Source organism: Vulpes lagopus, chromosome 3 (assembly GCF_018345385.1).
Source record: "Vulpes lagopus strain Blue_001 chromosome 3, ASM1834538v1, whole genome shotgun sequence".
NCBI classification, from domain to species: Eukaryota; Metazoa; Chordata; class Mammalia; order Carnivora; family Canidae; genus Vulpes; species Vulpes lagopus.
In genome coordinates, this window is record NC_054826.1 from 98,399,121 (window position 1) to 98,423,538 (window position 24,418).

The 24,418-nt window shown below is 48.2% G+C and overlaps 1 protein-coding gene across 1 annotated transcript in view; it reads right to left on the minus strand.

The window, feature by feature from the left end:
- Window positions 1-21,823, minus strand: part of LOC121486313 (myosin-16) — a 62,541-nt gene extending 40,718 nt beyond the window's left edge. Inside the window, exons 1-18 of the mRNA XM_041747182.1 lie at window positions 21,614-21,823; window positions 18,534-18,677; window positions 16,053-16,209; window positions 15,416-15,443; window positions 15,003-15,099; window positions 14,139-14,231; window positions 13,026-13,089; window positions 12,656-12,754; window positions 12,367-12,470; window positions 11,463-11,601; window positions 10,839-11,107; window positions 8,468-8,638; window positions 6,894-7,073; window positions 5,170-5,296; window positions 4,129-4,187; window positions 3,202-3,289; window positions 2,141-2,258; window positions 870-990 (exon numbers count right to left, since the gene is read on the minus strand). Coding sequence (XP_041603116.1) covers window positions 870-990; window positions 2,141-2,258; window positions 3,202-3,289; window positions 4,129-4,187; window positions 5,170-5,296; window positions 6,894-7,073; window positions 8,468-8,638; window positions 10,839-11,107; window positions 11,463-11,601; window positions 12,367-12,470; window positions 12,656-12,754; window positions 13,026-13,089; window positions 14,139-14,231; window positions 15,003-15,099; window positions 15,416-15,443; window positions 16,053-16,209; window positions 18,534-18,677; window positions 21,614-21,823 — 2,268 coding nt within the window. The remainder of the gene's footprint in view (window positions 1-869; window positions 991-2,140; window positions 2,259-3,201; window positions 3,290-4,128; window positions 4,188-5,169; window positions 5,297-6,893; window positions 7,074-8,467; window positions 8,639-10,838; window positions 11,108-11,462; window positions 11,602-12,366; window positions 12,471-12,655; window positions 12,755-13,025; window positions 13,090-14,138; window positions 14,232-15,002; window positions 15,100-15,415; window positions 15,444-16,052; window positions 16,210-18,533; window positions 18,678-21,613) is intronic.
- Window positions 21,824-24,418: the final 2,595 nt, after the last annotated feature.

Sequence of the window (24,418 nt, forward strand, 5' to 3'; positions counted from 1 at the left end):
GCTACCACAAAGTGAGCTCCAGGGAGCTAGGTACTCTTTCTGTTCTGTTCACTGGTATATCCCTAGAGCCTTGAACCATGCTTGGCACAGGAGGTGCTCTGTGAGCATTTGCTAAGTGGCCAGATGTGCTGGCTGCACACACAGCCTGGAGCATCCATGCACTCCACCAGGCCTGTGGAGAAGCTGTGCTTGCCTATGCCACTCACGAGACCCAGAGGGGCAAGTGACCTGCTCCGGGCTGCACAGAGGCAGGCTTTGAGCCTGATGCTCCCGAATGCAAAGCTAGTACTCCTCCTGGATCATCCTGGTTGTCATGTTGGGTGCAGTGTGCTTGGGCAGCTGTAGATGGACACCTTGGCCCATTTGCCTGTCTGGCCCTTCCGATCCCAAGAGGACTCTGCGGGGCCAGGAAGTGGGGCAGACACAGGGCAGCCCAGGCCCTATGAGTCAGGATCAGGCATTCTCTGTGAGTCAACCCCGACTCACCTGCCAGCTCAGGGCTAGAGCTTTGGGTGTGGGTGGGCTGGGATGATGGTGCTTCACTCTCAGACCTCACCCCCCCCCCCCCCCACACACACACAGCTTCATGACCGGGGCTTGTAAAGGCCTAGGAAATCATCTACCACTTATTAAGTACCTGTCTGAGCTGGGTTCTCACCCACATTATTGCTAATCACCCTCCAAATTCCACAAGATCAGCTGTATCAGCTCTGCTTTTTTCAGAGGAGGAAACTGAGGCTCTTAGCAGCTGTGGGGCTTGCCCAAGGCAGGCAACTGGTCAGCTCTGAGCTGGAATTTATGCCCTGAAGCTCATTTTCTTGGGACAAGGCTGAGTGGTCTAGGGAGGGAATATCATGGGAAGGCCCTACCTTGGTATGCCCGATTTTGTATTCATTCACATCCAGGTCAATGGACCCAAGCAGCAGCTCTGAGGCCTTCTTGTTGTCTACAAATCCCTGAGGAATCACGTTGGGGTTCAGCACTTGGTACCTGGTGGGAGAGAGACAATGACGGTCATCATCATGCCCAAGCTGGCAGCTCAGGAAGCGCATCCATGCTTTTGATCTTTACATGGCCTTGGAATCATGGCTTAGTCCTATTTTAAAGATGCTCACAGCAGGCAGTGGGGTGGGACTGGCAGGAGACCTTGAGAAGTGAACATTGGTGTAGGTCAGGAGTTCAGGGGGCAGGTGCTCCTGGAAATAAGACACCAAAATCTTTCCTTCCTGATCTTTTCTTCCAGGCATAGGAGAAGCGTTTCTTTTCCTGACATGCCAGCAACCCTCTTTGTGATTTAGAGTCCTTCTCTGCTTAGAGCCTTCAGAGGGCTTGGATAAGATGACCTCCAGTGACCTGTCCTGCTCCATCAATCTGTGGCCATACGTTCTAGCAGGAAGGAGGAAAATAATCACTGAGGTGGAGGTCTTAGCTGGGGTTCCCCTAGAAGCAGACTTGAGACAAGGTTCCGAGTGCAAACAGTTTATTCTGGGGGGTTGGCAGAGTTGGGAAGGGGGTCAGGGAAGTTAATAAAAGCCATGTTATAAGGCCAGTTATCACAATGGGCAGCTGGGGTTTGATGCTGCTAGGGGACACTGGGAATAGCTCCCACTGGTCTGCAAGAGCCAATTGTGTGTATCTCTTCCAACCCCACATTCAGTGATGTCACATCGCTGGCTTGAAATCAGTCGTGGGAGTGTTTATATGGAAATCCAAAGACACTACACATCAGGGCTTTTTTATTTTTATTATCTTTTTTAAGTTTAACCTGGAGAGCCTATTGTTAGACATTTATCTGGAAGCCAGAACATGCCTCATAGTCAGCCCACCAGAAGAGTGAGGGAGTTGAAGTATTTATATGCCAGTTGTCCTTAGTCATTGGTGGAGGGCTGCTCCCGGGGAGGCATTACTTCCTGAGACATTCAGCCTGCCAAGTAGCAAAGCAAGCTCCAGAGCCAGAGAAAGCCCTCAGGCAAAGAAATGCAGGTTCTGGCAGTTGAAAGGCCAGTGCATACTAAAGTAATGAGAGTGAGGTGGTGGTGGTATCTTCTGTGAGGTGTACTGTCTGCTACAACAGGACTCTTTATCAGTCAGTCCTGGAAACTGAGAATTATACTCACAGTATCAGAGAGACACCACTCACCTCTGTTTGAACTCTGGGTACTGCATCCTGTTTGGGAAGCCCTTCCTGCAAATACGGATGCCTTCCAGGACTCCGTTACAAGCCAGCTGGTGCATGATCAGGTGGGCGTCCACCACACCTGCCAAGAGGGAGGGCACAGGACGCTGTCAGTGCTCCCGGGTGGGACAAGCTACTCCTTGCCACTGCAGAAAGCTAACTGAGCATCTATATTGTTGACCCCAGTTTCCTCCCATCACTGCTCAGGGGGGCCCACAATTCAGCCAAGACCCAAAGCGTCTCCCAAATGTGACTTCCAGCTGGTGAACATGATTTTTGCTTTACAAAGCAGCTAGAACATGACTTTTGGATGATCCATTTTTTAAAAAGATTTTATTTATTAGAGAGAGAGTGCGTGTGCTGAGTAAGGAGAGGAGCAAAGGGGGAGAAAGAGGGACTCTGTGCTGAGTATGGAGCCTGATGCAGTGCTCAATCCCAGGACCCTGAGATCATGACCTGGGCTGAAACCAGAGTCTGATGTTCCATTGACTGAACCACTCAGGTGTCCCTAGATGATCCATTTTGGGGGGGATCCTTTGGTGCACCACTTTGCCCCAATCATCCCTGGTGATTAAAAGTGGACTTAAGGGCACCTGGGTGGTTCAGTGGTTGAGCATCTGCCTTTGGCTTAGGTTGTGATCACAGGGTCCTGGGATCGAGGTCTGCATTGGGCTCCCCGCAGGGAGTCTGCTTCTCCCTATGCCTGTGTCTCTGCCTCTCTTTCTGTGTCTCTCATGAATAAATAAAATCTTTAAAAAAATTTTTTTAAAGTGGACTTAATTCATACCTGGCTTACAGCTTGCGCTCAACAAATGTTAGCTATTTTTATTAACTGTTATTGTTTCAGTGGGTCAAAATTGTCCAATTGAAAAATTGGTGGAAAGACAGGGAGGCAAAAAAGAGAAACAGTACTCCATATTTCAAAAATAATTAAACTGCTATATGTGTTCACTATACTAGTAAAAGGGGGGTACTTAATTTGAGCTAACACTAACTTCACAGGGAAACTCATTCCCACAATGTACCTGATTGCTTGAATTCGTTGGGGACAATACAGCGGACAAAATGGGGAGCAGTGCTGTGGAGGGTGGCCATCAGCTTATTCAGCTGCTCCTGGTGATAGAGGAAAAAGAAACAGAAAGACTGAGTAGGGTTCAGTGTTGGTGTTGCAGGACCCCCATGCTCAGCAGAGGTATTTGTTTAGAGTTCAATTAATTAAATTAAAACTTAAAATTAAAATGGAGTTCTGACACACCAGCCTCTTTTCCAGTACTCACCCGCCACATGTGGCTAGTGGCTGTCACAATGGATATCATCTTGGTCAGTGCCTGTCCTCTCAGAGGGACTGGCCCAAGGTGACATGACTTTGAGTAAGGAGGGCCCTTCCTGAATCAATGCTGGCTCATCATAGTCTTAGTACTAGAAGGAAACTCTGGTGCCTGTGAGGACAAATCCCTGCCCGTTGGATGGTCCCTCCTCCTCTGCTTGGATACCTCCAATGACATAGCCTGTCCTGCCTTAGGGTGGCCAGATCCTTCAGAAATAAATCTATCTTTGGGCAACATCTTGCTAGTGGCTGCCCTTCTGCACTTTGGAAGGTATCCCCGGTAGTGCCCCAAATCTGTGGAAGTTGTGACCAGCCAACTCTTGGGCTCAAGATCTTAGGTACTGATATGTCCATTGATACCACTCTCTGGATTTCAGTTTGAAATGACATGGTTAAGTGGAACCATCCCTAAGGGTCTTTCCTGCTCTGAGGTCCTGTGGTTCTGTGACCCCTTCAGAAGGAAACAGACTCCTTGAATGAAAGAGGTAATCGTAGACATAGAAATGAAATCATCCTGTCCTGCATTTTGAGGTGGCAGGCAGACCACCACCCCGTTAGAAGGGAGGGTTCGAGGAGGGGAGGATTCACTGGATGCAAAGTGGCCTGTGGGGCAGCCCCTGCTCACCCTGTAGAAGTTGGAGACTGTCATGAAGGAAGACCCTCTCTTCTGCTTCTTGCTTCCAGCTGAGGAAGAAAGACAAGCATGTTTCATGTTAGAACACAGCACTGGGACAGGCAGCCTCCGCTAAGTGTTCTGTGTCAAGGAAATGCATTCTCTGGTTTAAAAAGGCTTTTCTTGCGGGGGGGCCCTGGATGGCTCAGCTGGTTAAACATCTGACTCTTGGTTTCAGTTCAGGTCATGATCTCAGGGTCCTGGGATCCATCCCTGAGTTGGGCTCCACACTCAGCAGGGAGTCCAGTTGAGATTCTCTCTCCCCCTCTGCCCCTCTTAATTTTTTTTTCTCTCTCTAAAAAGAAAAAAAAAAAAAGAAAAGAAACCAAAAAGGCTTTTCTTGGGACTAGGTAAGGTGGGGCCCTCACAACAGGAAAGGGAGATCTACCAGCGAATGGGTAAATGGGATGACTGTGGTTATTGTCAATAAGAGCATTAGATCTCTGTAGAATATGTAACCCTTTGTGATTTAGGGCTACACAAGGGGACAAACTGTTCCCATTGCCTGAGAAGGAAGAACCCACAGACCATCTGGAGGAATTGCATGTTGATGATGAAAAGATTTCTGAATTCAAGGAAATTTGCAGTTCTTGCCCCTCCAAGTGGCAGCCACATTGGGCAACTTCCACCCGGGGTGTTTCCATGTGGGTCACATGACCTCCATAGTATAGGAAGCAGGGCTAGGTTTGGCCTTTGCCTCAGACAGAGAACAGGGAGCAGAAAATAAGCACACAGCATCTGGGCCTCAACTCTTCCAAAGCAGTATTGCTCCACCTGCAGGTGATATGGGCCCAGCGATCAATGCAGTTGATGGAATCTCAGGATGCATCTGCATCTCTCCATGGCACCATTGTCCATGGCCTACCTCAAGCAACTTGTCATTCATTCATCCATTTAGCAAGAGTTTAATGAGAGAGTTTTGTTTCCTTATTTCCATTTTGGTCACTAATGGGCATTGGTATGGGGAGACCAGACACAAGGGGTCAGCTGTACCTGGAGCCTCCTCTTCTTTGAAGAGAAGGGCCAGGAGTCCCAGGGATGATTTCTGGAACAAACCCACCACTGTTTCATTCAGGGGGTCTTTGTTCTTCTCCAGCCATCCCGTGATGTTGTAACCCACCTGGAGGAGGGGCAAGTGCCAGTGGTTACCTTCAGGTCCAGCCTCAATCTTCCAAGGTCCCACAGCCAGAACCTCAACCTACATTTTGGCCTGCTCTGGGTTTCCAGGATCAACCTGAAACCCCATTTCCTGGGCTTTGGTTATTACTGATGACTTTTCTGGAGTCCTGGGGGCATCCCTGAACCACAGGATGAAGTGGAAGCCTCATTATCTGCTTTCTTGGGCATTTTCAATTTGCCTGTTTAAGCCCCTTGTCTCTGAGCTTTTCCAACAAACCAGGACTCCCCAGGTACTTGCTGTCAGGATGTGACCTTCTCCTGCATGTCTTGCTTTGTTGGCTACTCTGAGCCTGCCTGACCTCTGGCTCTTTTTCTACCCAGGTGTGGATTGACCTTCATCCAGCCTCAGCCCTTGATGTGAATGACTGGCCTTGACCAGGGAAATCCTGAGCTACATGAAGAGCTCCCTACAAGGGTGTCTGGTCTCTCCTTGCTCAAGGGCACATATCCCCTGGCCATTGCCTGGTGGAAGAGGGGCTCCATGTGCTCAGGTAATTGGAAATACATTCATTTCTGCTTCCCATTTTGCCATGTGGCCCTAGCTGGAGGGGCAAAGAGGAAGCACTTTTCAGATTCTTCCAATGAGCATAGGGAACTGAGGGAAGCAGATAAGAAGCTAAAACTTTTGGGCTTTCCTTCTCTTATGTAGTATAGACATTCATCACCTCCAGGCCTTCTTAGAAGGGCATAGGCCCCATTAGACTTTGAATATTCCATTGCTACAGATCCAGAGCTCTTCTCATTTTATTGTGGGAGGTGAGGTAGTGCACCACAATCAGCTGTTTGCTCTAGGCACTGGCGCGATTCATTTTGCAAGTAATTGGCATTGTTATGGTTGATGAGATCATAAAATCTTGGCTCCAGTGCCCAATCCAACAGCAGCTTTCCTGACAGCTCTGTCCTAAGGCTGCTGTTTCTCTGCAGTTAAACCCACAGAGGTTCAACGAACTCTGGTGATAACAGGAGCATTGGCATTTACGGCAATACTGCAATCCCAAGGAAACCAAACTCATTCTTGAAAGCTAGCTGAACAAACGTCTCCCCTATCCATTATTCAAATAGAACCTGAGTCCTGGCTGCACTTAATTCCTTCTTCCCCAAGGACTACGTTTGTCATGAATGAAAAAGCCAGTTTTTTTCATTTTGTTGGTTTGGTGGCCGTGAGCAGTCAGAGAGATAAGTTAATCAATTGGGGGTAATTGCTGGGGTCGTGGAATTTCTTTTTTCTTTTTGCAAGTAAATTCTGTCCAAGATCTAGCTTTAGCCATCAAATCAAGGGCCATAGACAATAGTGTGGTCCTGGTAGGTCTGAGGGATGAACTGGTGCCTGCTCCCTGATTGTTTTGGAATTCTCAGAGGGAGAAGTGATGAGGCAGTATGAATCAGAGGTCATTTCTCCAAGCTGATCACCCTGTTCTATCTTGGCTGTGCTAGTTGGAGGCAGAAAGTCTCAGGAAGAGCATGGCAGGAAAGACCTATAATAACCCGAGCTGATTGCAGCAGGAAGGTGGCCACAGGGGGCACTGAGGGGTACTCACAGTGCCTGCATAGTGGACGAGTTCAAAGTGGGCCTCAGGCCCCTTGCCCTTGCCCCCCTTGGGCTTGAGGAAGTTGTTGGACTTTCCCAAGTGGTTGTCATACAGGGCTGCCTTGAAGGTGGCGTCGGTAGCCTTGGGGAAGACGCACTGTTCCTCCAAGATGGAGAAGATGCCCATAGGCTAGAAGGGAAAAATGATAAATGGTATTAGAGGAGGTCACAGGACCCCAACAGGGCCACTCAGGTGTTGGCATGGGAGTGGTGAGAGGGATGTCCCAGACACCCAGGTGGCAGCCAGAACTCTGGATAAGGACCCCTGGTAATGGTGCAGTAGCTCCATGGTCTGGTCTTCGAATGCCAAAGCCATTTAGACTTGAAAGAGGCTAGGATTCATTGAATCTAACAGAAAGGAAGTGGGGGTATGCAGGGGCTACATAGCTCCCCAAATGCTTATCCCTCCTGAACAGTGGTGCCAGCCAGGCTTAGCCCTCAGGAAAATGGTAAAGTCAATGCCACCTGTCCTTTCTGTGTTTAACTCTCTCTTATCTGCTTTTGCCCTCAATGACATTCCTGGCTATAGGGTTCTAGGTCTCTTCTCCAGAACAAGCAAGCTCATAAATGCTTATAAATGCTGCTCCTCATCACACCCCCAACCTATGGAGGGCTGGATTTCTAAGGAAAATTTCTGGAAGAGGGCAATGCTTAATCCCAAACCTCAAACATGAGGACATTTCAGGTTCTCTGACAGCGGGACAGGAAGGCATTTGTAAGTGGTAGGGGACAGGTGGATTGTGCACGCAGCCTGTTTTTTGGAGACTCTTTTCCTGGGAGGTTAAGGCTGGTCTCACTTCAGAGACCTATCTGCCTTGCTGATAGATTCTCTATGACAGCCTCGAGGCTGAGCCTCAGAGATGACATATGTTATTTCTTTCTTTTATTTCTGAAGTTTTTACTTTGAAATAATTTTAGGCTTGTAAAAGAGTGCAAAGCATTCCTACATGCTTTTCATCCAGCTTCTCAAAATGTTAACGCAATCTCAGTAATGATAATGAAAACCAGGAAATTAACACTGATATAATACTTTGAGCAGACTGTTTGGATTTTGTCATCTGCCCTTGTAATATCCTTTTTCTATCCCTTTTCTGCATTGGATCAAAACATATATTCTTGAACTAGATCATTTGCTAAAACGTTCCCTGTGTGGTAATTACCGGGGTGGCTAATAGACTGACTAGGTCAGAACCTGACTCTACCATTCACAGGTTGTATGACCTTGGACAGGTTACTTCCTTTCTCTATGTCTCAATGTTCCCATCTGCAAAATGGTTATAATACATCACACACACACACACACACACGAATGGTAGGTTGTGATGATCCAGTGAGTTGAGGCATCTAACAGCCCAACTAACAGGGGTCATTGCAAAACTACTGTACCCATTTTGCAGAGAGGAAGATAAAGGTCAGACCTACCAAGGTCACTTCCCCAAAGACCCCAGTGAAGTTGCTTTCTGAGGCATGCCCTAGTCAGGGCCCTCACCTCTCTCTAACCCTCACCATTGAACAACAGGTTACCTTTTCCAGGAGGTCAATGCAGGCCTGTAGGTCAAGGCCAAAGTCGATGAAGACCCATTCGATGCCCTCCCTCTTGTACTCCTCTTGCTCAAGCACAAACATGTGGTGGTTGAAGAACTGTTGGAGCTTCTCATTGGTGAAGTTGATGCACAGCTGCTCGAAGCTGTTGAACTGGGGTGGGAGGGCAGAGAGCAGGGCATCAGCCAGGATGCAGACAGAGCCTCCCTGGGACCAGGACTGAGGGACGAGTCACAGGCAGAGCTCGAATCTGCTGAGGGCCAACCATTTCAGGTGCTACCCCAGATGCCTGAATGCTGACCACCAGGCAGGGTTTCATCAGCCCTGCAAGAAGCCCTTCTCAGTACCCTCCTCTGCAAAGGCACAGAACAGCATAGAAGCTGCGGAGCAGGCTTGTGGAGGAGAGAGGCAGAAGAGAGTGAGGGCTAGGGGTCTGGGGGGCCCAGACCTCAAATACCACCTCATGTGGTTAATTAAAATAATTGTGGAAAGAATCACTTTCTTTCTAGCATAGAAATCATTTGAGAGGCTTTATGCTTCTGACCCTGTGTGCCTTTAGACAGCTCTCTGTGTGTAGTTTTTTTAATGCTTATCTATAGGATGAAGGGGCTTGAGGGGTTTACAAGTTACCTTTAAAAAAATCAGAGAGTGCTTTCTCTTAATGAAATCCCACCCGAAATCCTCAGGAAAAATAGGTTAAAGCAGAGGGGGCCACTGCAATCACAGAGCACGCCCATGTGCCAGACTCTGTGCCAAGTCACACCTGCTCAAACCTTATATGGCAAGAATGATTGGTGTTCCATTAATAGGTGGAGAAAGAGAGGCACACGTCTTGGAAGTGGCCAAGCAAAGATTCAAACCCTGTTTGTTTATTGCACACACTATGTTGTTGGCACAGATCATCCTCCTTTCTCCTAATCCCTCCACTGCTGGCCATCAGTGGCTTCCCAGAAAGCCAGGGAGCACAGTCTGGAAACTTGAAGCCTCCTTCCACCTATGAAATTAAATGATTCTATTGTAGATGGCAGTCAAATTAGCCTTTTAGAGTCTGAAAGAAATTGGGCTAAACTGGTGGGGTTGGTTTGGTTTGGTTTGGTTTTTTAAGTAGGTTCCATGCCCAGTGTGGAGCCCAACATGGGGTCTGAACTCACAACCCTGAGATCAAGACCTAAGCCGAGGTCAAGAGTCAGATGCTCAACTGACTGAACCACCCAGGTGCCCCTGGTCTAAGTTGATTTAAAAAAGAATCCATCTGTGGCCAGTGGAAATCTTAAAATAGTAGGATAATGGAGTGAAATGAGCTTTATAGATCATCTCTTCCAGCCTGTTCATTTTAGAGTTGAAAAAACTGAGGCTCAGTAACTACTTTCCCAAGGCCACACAGCTAGCTGATGGCCAACCTGAGTCCAGAACCAGATCTCCTAATCATGCTGCCTCCAATTACAAAGGTAAAATATTCCTGACCCACAACACTAGTCTGTGTTGAGACCTGAGTCTCTTTTGTGCAGGAAAGAAGTGGGAGGCCACAGTGTTGTGCTGGTATATCAGCTGACTCTCTGTCTTTCAAAAACAAAAGGAAAGAAAGAAAGAAAGAAAAGAAAGAAAGAAAGAAGAAAGAAAGAAAGAAAAGAAAGAAAGAAAGAAAGAAAGAAAGAAAGGAAGGAAGGAAGGAAGGAAGGAAGGGAGGGGGAGGGAAGGAAGGAAGAAAGGAAAGGAAAGGGAAGGGAAGGAAAGGAAAGGAAAGGAAAGGAAAGGAAAGGAAAGGAAAGGAAAGGAAAGGAAAGGAAAAAAGAAAAAGAAAAGAAAAAAGAAAGAGCCTAATTTGAAGTGTTGGACAATTTCATGGTATAAAGCTATCAACATGATGTCAACTGGATCAAAAAATTCCTGAAAACTAGGGATGCCTGGGTGGCTCAGCTGTTGAGTGTCTGCCTTTGACTCAAGGCATGATCCCAGGGTGTGGGATTGAGTCCCACATCGGGCTCCTGCATGGAGCCTGCTTCTCCCTCTGCCTATGTCTCTACCTCTTTCTCTCTCTGTCTCTCATAAATAAATAAAATCTTTTAAAAAAATTCCTGAAAACTTAACAATCAGCCCTTGTAAGCCCAGTATAGGCCAGCTCTAGCCTGCCACCCATTCTATCCAGTATGTTCACACAATTCTTTATGGTTTGGCTCCATACAAATGAAGATGGAACTTTCTAGATGCCAAAAGTCAGAGACCCAAGAACAAACACCTGAGATTGGCCCACCCCAGGTCCAAGATGAGAAATGAGAGAATCGTGGTGAAAAGTAGCTTTTAAAAGTAAAACGATCAACCCCAAAGCAGAAAGAGAATGCCAGGACAGGCACACCTCAAAGATCTCAAAGCCAGCGATGTCCAACACGCCAATGAAGAACTGCCTCTGCATTTTGGTGTCCAAGGTCTTGTTGATCCTGACCACCAGCCACTTGAACATCTTGTCATAGATGGCCTTGCCCAGGGCCCCGATAGAGTTGTTGCATTGCTCCATGTTCTGGCCCTTTTGCACAAACTCATTGCCTACTTTGACCCGGGGCCTGGTGATGCCCTTCTGGAGCTCCCCGGAATTGAGGCCCATGAGATGGGAGACTTTGTCAGCCACTGAGTAGGGACAGAAAAAGCAGGTGAGTGAAAGAAATATGATGCCCTGCCCCCAGAGAAACCCAGCATCATCTCTTGGGGTTAGGAACAGAGGGTGGGATGGCAGAGACTACACGTTGCCAATGAGAAAACAGATGTCCGAGATGGTTTCCACACTCATTCAAGGTCAAGTGGCAAAGCAGAATGCAGAAACCAAAATCATGGCTCTGACTCTCTCTGAGATTATCGATGTCTGGGTGTCCAAGGAACATTCTTGGTTTATGGCATGTCCCTGAAATGTGCATGAAGCCTCAGAGAGCCAGAAGCCCCTGCCACTGGCTGCCTCTTCCATGAACAGCCCCAATCAAACACCTACCCTCCGTGGTGTCCACTTCAGCTTGCTCCTCTCTGGGTTTCTGCTTGAACTTCATGTTGCCAAAATGCATGATTCCCCCAGTCAGCTTATAAACACCAATCTTCTCCTCTGGGCTGAAGCCCAGCACATCAAAGGCGACCTGCAGGGCCACAGGGAAGAAAAGGCAAGAGACTCCTGGCTTCTCATTCCATGGAATAGAGGCCATGGTGCTGCAGTTGTGGGGTTGGCACCAATGGGCCATGCTGATACGGTGTGGGCTCTGGAGGTCAGACGCACCCTGGCCAGAGGTACATCTGTTTTCCTCCAAGGAGCCCAGGCCAGACACTCTGCTATGTTGTCATTGTATTTATTTACCCTTCCTAGTGTCTGTTTAGTCATCTGCAAAAGGGGGGAGATGGGTGGTCCTAAGGATAAACCAGAATGATGTGTAAATGTTCAGTCCAACACTTGACACCTGGTGAGTACTTGATACATAATAACAACTGGGGAGTCACATTATCATTACCATCATTATTATTGCTAAGTCTTCATGCTAGGTACCAGGACAGAAAAAGGCAAAGGTGCATCAGGAATGGATTCTATTGTCAGACCTTCACAGAAGTGCTCTGTGTCATAGAAGGAGAGGGAGGGTGCAGTGGGGACTGAGGTGACAGGAGCATCGCTTCTAGCTGAGCTGGACTAGATGGCCCCTTAGGTGCCATGGGATCCTAGTTCAGTTCTTGCTATGACAGACTTGAGATAAATGCCATCTGTGGCTCCAGAGATCTCCAGGGGGAGAATGAATGTGGGCTGCTGCCTGGCTGCTCTGAGTAACCCCCACCCTAGTTCTGGTGGCAGTGCATGCAGGGCCCCATGGTTTGTCTTGGCTCTTCCTTTTGTTTGCCAGCTGCACTGGTCCACTCACATCTGTGATCTGCAGCTCCTCCCCATCATCCATGTTCTCCACCACTGTGACGCCCTGGCTCACCCAGTGGTACTCCTTAGGGTTGGGGACCAGGAGCAAACTCTCTGCCAAAAGCAGGAAAGCAAGATGTGAGTAAAACTTTGAGAAAGTTCCCTGTAACCTATGCATTAACTCAAAGGGATTCCTGCAGAACCCAGGGTGGAGGGGGCACTGTCCTCGGGAACCTTTGTCACTGAAACAAGAGGAAAAGCAAGTTAAGGGGCAGGCAGGCAGACATAAAGATCTTTACCAATAAGTTCGGGCTTCTTGTTAGAGAGAATCTGGTAGAAAATGTGGTACCCTCTCTCAGCGGCTTGCTGTGAGATGACACGAGATTTCTCTAAGAGATCTGGAAGGGAATACACAAACACGCCCATAAATACAGTCCCATTCTGTCTGGAATGCAGGGTGCAAACGGGCTCCCCTCTCCATACAGCTCCATGCAGTAGACAGTCTAGAGGGCCATTCCCTCTGCCCCAGACACAGATTCTAGGGGCCTGACTGCCCACACAGGGGAGTCCAGGAGCAGGGCCAGCCCCCTGGGCATGAGATAGCACTGGGGCTCACACATTCTGTAGTTGGTCCGCCCAGAAGAACCCTCCAAAGGGGGCCAGACTCACAGCTCTCGATGTCAGCTCCAGCCAGTTTGCCCGTAGTTCCGAAGTGGATTCGGATGAACTTGCCCTGAGCAGAGAGAGGGTTGTGAGGGAGGACGCTCGGAGTTCTAGACCAACACATGGGCCAGCTTGGGCCACAGACCCTTACTGGCAGACCCCTGAATTCCAAGGGCGCCGTTTGGAGTGTGACTGAGCCACACGTACGTGGCTGGCTATATGCGGAGCTGCGGATTTCCCACACAGTAGAGAAGATGGACAGGGCTTGGAGTAAAATTAAGGGTCTGTGGGGTAGCCCCACAGGGCATTTGTGGGGGAGAGAAGCACCAGAGGGAGGAGCTGGGACTGCTGGGAAATCTGCTTAGAGGCAGGCATGGGGGGAGTTTGGCCAGCAGCAGTAGGGGGGGTACATCCTGAGTCTCCTTACTGAGATACCACATCCCTCTCCCTGACCTTTGGTAGAACCACCGATAAATTCTCCTGGAAATAGGTGTCTCCATCTCTGCTGCTCCTGCCTGTCACCGCTATTTCTTACCTGCCCTCCCTTCCTCCCAGCTCAGTCCTGTTTACCTAGGCTCCTTGCCAGCCCACTGGCTCAGGCAGTGAGGTCCCCCCCGCTGCCCCCACAGGAGACCAGGAATCAGGAGGGAAGCCCCAGGCATTTCTCCTCCATGGACAGCACCTCAGGTAATACAGAGGTAGAGCTCCCATGAGAGGGCTGAGGTAGTTCAGGATCCACCAGGGCGCCAGGGACAGCACATATCCTGTATCCCCCGGTGGTGCAGGGGAGGGATGAGGGGAGTCATCCTCAGCTTCCAACAGCTGTGAATCTCTGGCTCCCCTATCTGACTTCTCAGCCTCTCCATCACCCTATTATCTAGTCTCCCCTTTCAAGCTTCTTGATTTAAATACTGATGTGGGCTCTGTTCAATTTAGACTCCAACAGCTAAGACCTTAACAGTCTGTGGGAAGGAAATGCTGTGACTTGCCTCATTCCATTTGCATGTTTAAATCAGCCCCAATTTCCTTACCTGGAATGGGGGGATAGTCATCCCCCCATTCCAGGTAGCCCCTGTCCCACCATCACTAGGGGCCCCTGTTGTTGCTGCTCATACTTACAAAGCGAGAGGAATTGTTGTTTCTGATGGTCTTGGCGTTCCCAAAAGCCTCCAGCACAGGGTTTGCCTGGATGATTTGATCCTCCAGGGACCCCTGACCCAGAGAGAAACACAAGGTTGGGTGCTGCCTGGTGATTCGGGCCTTTCAAAGGCCTATGGCTTTTAAGCCAGGAACCCAGAGAGGAAGGGCCTTGGGAGGCCTGGAAATCAGGGCAGGAAGGAACCTGGGAAGAGGGCCACCAACCTGATGACTGTCCCTCTGTTGTCCTGACATTGGAGGGGCACCTGTCAGATGACAGGCCTTGTTTCTCATCTGTCTTATACTTTGCTATTGCTGGAGAGACTCCTGAGTGAGCCTGAAACCCCTTCCCGGGGCATCCCTGGTCTTCCTCCCCAACTCTCCCTTTCTCTGTCAGTGTTTATAGCTGCCACTGGCTCAGCTATTGCTCCTTGTGCCCCAGGGTCTGCAGAGGCAGCTGAAGGAGGAGCTGGTACGCCCCTTTCTTCCCTGCCAAGCACAAACGGCTCTGTCACCTGCATTTCTGGGGATGGACGTGACCTGGGGAAGTAGGATATATCCTGTAGGAGACCCAGGTCCCTGGGCTCCTTCTCCCTAGGTGGTTCCACCTTTCTCTCCAAGCCTGTCTCTTCCTCTGTAAGATGACCCGAACCCACAGGACAGCTACGAGGGTCACATGGGCTCTGCTGTGTGTGCCCTCTAAGTATGCCCTCCCGTGTGTGCCCATCTGTGTGTGCCCTCCTTTGTGCACCTTCCCATGTGTGCCCTCCCGTGTGTCCCTTCCATGTACATCTGAGAACAGGCCAGGCTGGGGTGACACACTCTGAGCCTGCCCGTCAGCCCTACCTTTCCATCTGAGGACTGTTTGCCAGTCCCCCCAACATTGGCAAAGTACTGGATGACCTTCTTCGTGTTCTCAGTCTTCCCAGCACCAGATTCTCCGCTGCAAGTGGGAAATAGGATGAGGGAAGCATAAAGAGGGGATTGGCCATAGAGAGGCAATGCAATCAAAGGTGCAGACTGAGTGTTACTGTGATTCATCCCTCAGCCGGGACAGGGACAGACAGGTGAGGGGGAGTGGGGGACACAGAAGCCACCCTCAGTTCACAGGTGCAGCCTTAACACCCTGCTGAGCCCACTCACAGCCTGCAGATTTCCATACAAAATCCCACCAATTAATTCTAAGAAGGCTTAATTACATGTATAAGATACAAACTTAATTATATGTATAGAGACCGAGAGACAGAAGGGACACTTACGTGATTAGCATAGACTGATTTTCACGATCTGCAGAGAAGAAAACAGCAACACGAAGATGTAATTAGGAAACACTTAGAAACTAGACGTTTGACATCACTCTGGCCAAACAGTCTGCATTTCCCCCGTATTTCACCCAGCTTGGAGGGGGGCTGCAGCAACCAGCAGAAGCCAAAAGCCCTAGATCCTGCAGGGTCCCTGGCTACATGCCTGCCACTGCAGCATTCACCTTTGTGGAAGGGCCAAGAATTTACTGGCCACTGTTTCCATCAACCCCATCCTATATAGCTACCCAATCACAAGCAACATAATAAAAATCACTTTGTGGGCCACCATGCAGTACTGCAGAGATCATACAGGGAGTGGTTAAGTGTTGACTTGAATTCTGGGTCAGTTACTTAACCTGGCATCCCCTGTTTTTGTGAAGCTGAAGTGAGATGGGGTGTGAGATGGGGCTGGTACTTAGCAGATGCCCTGCACCCTCACTGAGCGCTGGTACCTGATCACACGCTGCTGCTTCTCAACACTTAGCCAAGAACTTCAGTGGGTAGTATGGAGTCAGGGTTGGGACTGGGTGGCACACGGTTCTAAAGCTTTTGTCACCCACCCTGAGCACCCAAGCAGGCCCACCCCACTCACTCATGAGCATGTCGTGGTAGGCATTGTCAGAGATGGAGAAGAGGTGGGGTGGCATCTCTGTGCGCTTTTTGCCTTTGTACATGTTGGCCACGCGGGCTCCATAGATGGGCAGCCACTTGTAGGGGTTGACTGTCACACAGAACAAGCCCGAGTAGGTCTGGCAGGAGGAGAGGAAGACAGTCAGCTGGCTTCTTCTCCTGGTGTTTTCCTCCCTCTATGCCCTAGCCCACCCTAGAGCAGCCTGGCTGGAGGGCACTGCCAGCCTACAGAAATATAGTGGCATCCCCTCCTGGAGGCAAAATCTGTATCTGAGCACCTAGTCAGTGAGCAAAACAATCCTTCACTGTCATATATATTTATTTCATTTTCTTTTGATTTAATTCTTTGCATAGATAACGTAGTCACTGAACAGGCAAATATGTAGCAAAAGTCCCCACAACTGGGATGCCCGAAAGGCTCATAGTTCATCCTGGGGTCCCAGGATTGAGTCCTGCATCAGGCTCCCCACAGGGAGGCTGCTTCTCCCTCTGCCTATGTCTCAGCCTCTCTCTCTGTGTGTCAGTTACTTAACCTGGCATCTCTCTGTGTGTCTCTCATGAATAAATAAAATCTTAAAAAAAAAAAAAAATCCCCACAGCAGTTCAGTGCCTGCCTCCTCCTCCCACAGGTAAGCACGTGTTAATTGCTAACACTCCCTTCCACGGTTTTTGATGCATACACATACAAATCCAGGGATACATTTTCACTCCCCCTTCTTGTTTTTAAAACAAAAGATAGCTTTCTATAATACTGTTCTATATCTCGCTTTATCCATTTAATATGTCTGGGAGATTTTCCACGAGAGTTTACAGAGAGACTTCTGGGGTGTTTTCACAGCTGCAGGGTCCTCCCTGTGCAGGCACAACCCCTCTGGCAGGCAGCTGGGTTTGATCTACTCTTAAGAAGAAGCACCAGCTTCTCTTTTCATCACAAGGCAATTCTGTAAGGAAATCGTCCCATTAAAAAGAAAAAAAAATCAGAGCAACCGATGAGTTAGTAGAAGAAATTATCCAAGGGGAGAATAAGTGAGGGTAGACAATGGCCACGTCTGTGGGTCCCTATCCATGAGTTCTTAACTGTCCTTCGCCTTGCTGGACACTCACATCCACCTGATACCACTGCCCCCTGCCCTGTTCCATGACTCTTTCCAGTTCAATCTCAAAGATGTTTTTTAAAAATTTTATTTATTTGAGAGAGAGGGAGAGCACGAGAGAGCACAAACGGTGGGGAGGAGGAAAGGGAGAGAGAGAGGGAGAAGCCAGGAGCTTGACACAGGTCTCAATCCCAAGACCCCAGGATCACGACCTGAGCTAAAGGCAGATACTTAACTGACTGAGCTACCCAGATGCCCCCAGTTCAACTTTAAAACCTTCCACTTAAAAAAAAAAAAATTAATTAATTAATTAATTAAAAAAAAAAAAAAAAAAACCTTCCACTTTGGTGCAGCCTGGGTGGCTCAGCGGTTTAACACCACCTTTGGGCCAGGGCATGATCCTGGAGACCTGGGAGCAAGTCCCGTGTCCGGCTCCCTTCCTGGAGCCTGTTTCTCCCTCTGCCTGTGTCTCTGCCCCTCCCCCCCCCGTGTCTCTCATGAATAAATAAATAAAATATTAAAAAAAAAAAACCTTCCACTTTGGCCTACATGGGAATCTACACCTCCCTCCTCCTCCCCAGCTTCTTCTTAGGATAGCTGAGATATACATACTGAGTTTTTTTTTTTTTTGTAAGATTTATTTATTCATGAGAGACACAGAAGAGAGGCAGAGACCTAGGCAGAGGGAGAAGCAGGCTCCCTGCGGAAGCCCCATGTGGAACTCAATCTTGGGTCTCTGGGATCAAGGCCTGAACCAAAGGCGGATACTCAATAACTGAGCCACCCAGGAGCCCCTACATACTGAGTTTTTAAAAGGAATCTTATTAAATAGAAAACGATCCAAAGAAGGAGAAACAAAGATGAGATAGACCCCACTTAAGTTGAGAGTATGACACATACTGTATCACCCTGGGACTGCTGCTGCTGAGTCACCCTTTCCCACCAGTCCTGTCTGAGGGTGAGGGTGGGGAAGACAGCAGATGGATGGATGGATGGATGGATGGATGGATGGATGGATGGAAGGATGGGCGGACAGGGGATGACATGGGATGACAGGGAAAATGATGTTTTGATGGGAGAATTTGCAGGGATGTGGTGCGGAGGAAGACTCTCAGATGATAACCTCAGCAAAAGGTATATCAGCTGCCCATGGAGATGGCACCATCACCGAGACATTGAAGGCTGAGAGTGGAAGTTCTAATGTGTCAAAAGCACGGTCCCTGTGCCCTTATCTGAGCCATACTGTGTGATGATTGCGGGAAGGTGGAGCAGCTGCTGTGTCCTCCCCATCAGGAGAGGGGCAGATCTGTAGCTATCCCTCATCCCCACCCTTAGCCCCAGGCACTCACATAGATCCTCATGTTGGTGTAACGTTGGCGCAGATTGTTCAGGACGCTGGCCTCATTCAAGAAAGTCATGTCCGCCATGTCATTGGCTTGGTAGAATTTGGGTGGGTTCATCTGCTGGACATCATCCTTCTTCACAGTGACAGTCTGGGTGGGAGAGTGTCAAGATACAACAGGAATTAGGAAACAGTATTGACAGCCATATGGGCTTCTGGCACAAGGTACCACATACTCTCTGGTATCCTGTAAGGAGCTGGAGTCAGGTGACCAGTAGGACCAACTCCTGGTCGAGCCATGTCCCACTGTGTAGCTTGGGCTGAGGAGAGATCTCCAAAGCCATCTGAGTCCTAACTGCCTCCCCTCTAAATAGGAGTAACAGTAGCTTCCTTGGCTGGTTGCTGGGAGAACTGTATTAAGTGAGATCATGTAAAATACCTTATAAGCCATTAAGTTCCATCCCTACATTCAGAGCACCTGTGAGCCCTGCTTCTCTTCCTGCCAAGTCCATTCTAATAGCTGATCAGAGCTTGCTCATCAATCCTAGAGACACTTGCAGAGATATGACTCTTGGCTCTCTGCCTTGAGAACTGGTGGTAGTTTTTGAACAGCAGTGAACTTTTTCATTAAAAAAAAAAAAAAAAAAAAGGAGGCGCCTGGGTGGCTCAATTGGTTGAGCATCTGAATCTTTTATTTTTATTTTTTTAAAGATTTTACTTATTTATTTGAGAGAGAGAGAGCACAAGTGTGAAGAGGGGCAGAGGAAGAAGGAGAAGTAGATTCCCCAGTGGGTGCTGAGCCTGATGCAGGGCTTGGTCCCAGGAACCTGAGATTATGACCTGAGCTGAAGTCAGATACTTAACTAACTGAACCACCCAGGCACCCCTGAGCATCTGGCTCTTTATTTTGGTTCAGGTCACCATCTCAGGGTCATGGGATCAAGTCCCTCGTTGAGTTTCACACTCAGCATGGAGTTTACTTATCCCTCTCCCTCTGCTCCTCCCCCTGCTTTCTCTCTAAAACAAATAAATAAGGGGTGCCTTGGTGGCTCTGTCAGTTTATAGGGTCTGCCTTTGGCTCAGGTCATGATCCCAGGGTCCTGGGATAGAGCCCTTTTTTGGGCTCCCTGCTCAGCAGGGAGTCTGTTTCTCTCTCTACCCCTACCCCCTGTTTATGCTCTCTCTCTTTCTCTCAAATAAATAAATAAAATCTTAAAAAAAAAAAAAAAGACATTTCCCTGCTCCCACCAAGCCAACTTGAAGGATAAAATTGAAAGCAAGCAAACAGACAATACAACAACAACAACAACAACAATAATAATAATACAATGATTTCTGAGCAGTAAATGTGTCGGGGTGAAAGTAGCACAGGGTTAGGAGTCCGGAGCACTTGTGCATGGCAGGCAAACCCCATTCTCCCCAAACCCCATCCTGCCGCAATTTCTTCATCTGTAAATGAAAACAGCACCAGCTCTTGAGTTCCAGCATCTGGGACCAAAGCTCAAGACATGTGATCCAGAAAACAAACATCTTTGAGCTGCCTACAGCCTGAGATGTGAGGCTTGAACACATGCTGGGATTTCTGGGACTTTTAATAATTTATGAGTCCAATAGGCAGATAATTTGAAACCTTGACAGTTCTGGAAAATCTATCCACTCAGGGTCACCACACCCCTGGTAAAGCAAGCTGAGTTTTATTGAGAGTCCATTTCTGGGAATTCCCATATCTCTAGACCTCACCCTGAGGCAGACACTTCTCTCTCTTGGCTCAGGCAGGGGACAGGGGCCTTTGCCTTTATCTTAGAAACCAGGTGAGTCAGTCTTTCTGTCCTAAACTTGTGGATGCTCACGGAAGTTATGTGCTGTCCCTAATGTGTATCTAAACTGGGGCCTGTGGAGCTCCATATTCTTGTACATTACTCCTTAAAAGACTGCAGTGCTTTGCCCTTCTGAAAAGAAGGTTCTCCCAGAAGTAAGCTTGAATTTTGTGTTCCAACCCCCTTGAATGGAGGGATAGCCTCATCTCCCTGCTGCCACTCCCCTCGAAGTGAAGCAAAGCACAAAGTGAAGCTTGGCTGCTCCAAGTTCTGATCACAGAAGGTTTCTGGCATCTTGTATTCCTGCTATTGACCAAGGACCACCTTGTACTCCTGCTGCCCAATAATTGAGCCCAATACAGCTAGGTTTGAATCTGAGCTCATGATTTGTTGTCTTTGTGGCCGTGAGCAAGTTATGTAGGGCCTCCTTGATCCTTTACAAAATAGGAACTCCCAAAATCCTACTACATAAGATTATTGAAAGGATTAAACAAGTCCAGCACCTTACGAGGAGTCTCCCGCAGGATAGGGGTTTAATGAACCAAACTTTCTGCCCACTGCCTCAAGTCACCCCCACAATTAGACACAATGTAGACCAGCAGAGAGTGGTGTGCTGGTAACCTAGCTATACAGGGGGAAAATCCCTGATTTATATTATTTGTTAATTCCCACAGTGTAAATATTTCCACCGTGGCTGACATCAAGTTGCCAAAGGTTTAATACTTGGCTGCAAAGCCCCTGGTTGTTTAGCATTGGGTGTTGGGCCCTCACAGGCCAGGACAAGCCAGCTCTAGCACAGGGCCGCCGTGCAGCAAGGGGCTCGGGAGGCACCATCTATGAGCGCGTAGGTGAAGAGCTCCCCAGGTCAGCCAGAATGTTCTGGGCCCTGCCTCATGTTCCTGGCACACAGTGCAACTGCTGACGCTGGGATGCTCACTCTCACTCCACAGGAAAGCTGTTTGGAACTTTAAAGATACGTAAGTCCCTTGACAATCTTGTGCACACACATACTATTTCAGAGCATTACAAAGTACTTCCACGTGTCCTAGTATGTTAGAATCTCTATTGGGAAGGAGGCAAAGCTCAGAGAGGGGAAGTGTCTTGCCCGGGGCCACAGTTTGAGTGTAGCCAAGTCTGAGCTTGAACCTAGGACACAGGACTCAGAGGCACCTGCTCTTCTTATCACCCTGCCTCTTGTGAATGGACAGCAGAGCCTGGGTGTCTGTCACTCCCTAAGATCATTTCATCCTAGAGGTTCTTCCTCACTCACCTGGTTGTTGACTGTTTTCACAGTGACCTGGTCACCCTGTTCAGACTGGATCTCCCCAGCGATGAAGCCCTCTTTCTCGTCTTTGACCCAGCAGGACTTCTTGATGTCATAGGGCTTGTTCATGGCTTCGATCCTCTCCTTTTCTGGAGGTGCCAGGAAGGGCATGGGGTCCACATCATCCCCACATTCACCTTTGTATCCACCGGGCATCGTGGCTTGGCAGAGGGAGGAGCAGAAAAGAACCAAGGGAGGGAACCAGGACTTCCCTGGGTGCTATAGGGAAAAACAAGGACAGTTTGCCAAGACTGATGTATAGGCAGGAACAAAAGCCCCGAGAGAAATGGGGTTGCTTCTCTCATGTCACTTTGGGTGTCTTGGTGCCATTAGGTCTTAATAATCAAGAATACGAAATAAGGTAATAGCTCCTCAGAATTCTGTACCCACCTCCCCCCACCAACAACAAAACACTTTTGCATCTGTCCTCTCATGTGCCCCTCACGCTAAGGCTGTGAGGTAGGGGTCTCCTCATTTTATGGAGAAGACAAGAGCCTGGGGAGATTAAAGCAAGGCTCTTAACCATGAAATTGGGGAAGAAAAACAATTACTATTTGGTTTTCACTTTCCCTTTAAGGTACGAACAGAGGCCACAAGGCACAGTGGTACCCCAGTAACACAGTTTCTGTTGGGTTTGTCCCCAACAGAAACCACAGCTATTCTCCTTTCATTTTAGCATGGTTGCAGACATCTCAAAATATTATTTACTCTCATTTCAACTTTGAAATTATAGTCTTATTAGACCCTCAGTTAGATATTATTTAAACCCACTTACAAAGAAGTATACTTTTAATGACTACATCACAGGTTAACTTTTAAATATTTTGATAACTATATTTTAGTACAATTGGTTTCCTTTGTAAGCCTATGTAGTTTTTTAAAATGTATTTAAAAGTACTAATCTGAGCTGAGGTCTATGGGCTTTGCCAAATGCTAAGCAAACGCTTGGTACAGAGTAATTGCCAAGATTCAATGATTACCTCTCTTAGGATGATTACTTCTCTTAGGATGATTAGCCTGGGTTCAGGCCTGGGCCTCTTGGTCACCAAACCCAGACAATTTCACCAAACCATGAGGAAGGAGACCTGGGGACTCGTGGTAGCAAAGGGAGAAGTCAGGGGCATCTCAGTTGGTCTTAGGAGTGAAGAACCTTCTCAAAAGTTTGGGGAGTCAGCCCCTTTGCCAGCAATGCTGTTCTAGAGACCAAGTACAGCCTCCAGCTCTAAATAAGCCAGCTGGAGATGCAGGGTCTCAGGCCTGTGACTCCCAGGACCCTGCTGCACCGAGCTATCCTCAGGAAGGCTCCAGCTTTTCCTGTCAAGGGCTTCGGTATTTCCAAAAGAGGCTGACCCAGGAGAGGCAAGAGGTGGCAGCAAAGCCAGACACTTACTCCCGGTCTCATCTCTCTGTGGAGTCCAGCTTAGAGAGTTCTGGTTGTAGCCTGGGTTCTCCAACCCCAAAACTGGCCTATTTCATAGAAAATGAGAACAAATGAGGGGAAGGGGGTGGGCAACCTGTACCATCTGGTGATGTCTGTGTTCCCATTGGACAAAATTAATGTTTTAAATTCAGGTAGTAAAATGCATAGGATCACCAAGGAAACAAATGGTATTCAAGTATAATTGACAAAATAGTAAACCTGCGTGATACAGTAAAATGTGCACTCCTTCACTAACACATCAAATGACATGATCTGACCATGGGTCTAACAACTCAACGTTGTTCTCAAGCAACGATTGAACCGACAAATCTTTTTGATCTCTCTGTGACGTTGTCCAGTGATAGGAAATCACAGTGGCTTTCACTGAGGACAAAGTCACAGGTATTGCTGAGATTTGTTGCCTGTATTATAAAGTGGGCTGGGGAATGATACATTTCAGTTAAAGGTAGTGAAAATCACGATGAATTGTTTCCCTACCGCCTAAGGCTATAACCCTGCCTGACTCATCCTGAGTCTCCTCCCTGGGGATCACTGGGCTGGGAGTCTTCCGTGTCCCCGAGAGCATCCGGCCGTCCACCCAGCACCCAGGAGATGTGACTCTCCCTCAGCTCTGTCACAAGTCACCTTGGGCAGCTCAGTGGCTGCGTGGGCCCTCGCCCCTCCCCCTTTCTGGAAGAGAGAGAGGATTGCTCAACATAAACTTCCTTTTGTCATTTGTTTTCCCCAACGGCTCAATTGCATTGTCTTTTTGCTGCCTCATTTTCCTGCTTCTGTTTAACACAGATGGAAGTCACCAGGGAAATGAGACCAAAATCCACATGAAGAGAAAATGCAAGTATCAGCAAAGTCAGATTAAAATGCATTAGACTTAAAAAAAAAATAAAAAAAAATAAAAAAAATAAAATGCATTAGACTTGTCATTAAAACAAAGCAACTGCTCAGTGTCTGAGGGCTAGGTTCCTTTTTAAATTGTTCTAATGTGGGAAGAAGGGCCAGAAATTCCCTTTGTTTATTCCAATTAGACTGCTTTTTTAGTTTTTTTTTTTGTTTTTTTTTTTAATGGAGCTTCTGCCAGGAACCACAAGCTAAGGGGTTTTTGCTATTGTCCTGCCTTGGGGGCCTGGAACACAGACCCCTGGGACCAGGCACTGCCCTCCAGGACTGTACAGGCCTCAGACACCAGGTCCCACCTCTCTCATTGGTCTCTTGGTCAGTAGTGAGCCCACCTCCTTGGCCCCCCTGCATATTTAAGCTACTCTCATCCTTCCAGAAATCAGCCCTCTCCAGCATCTTTGATAGCTAAGATCCAC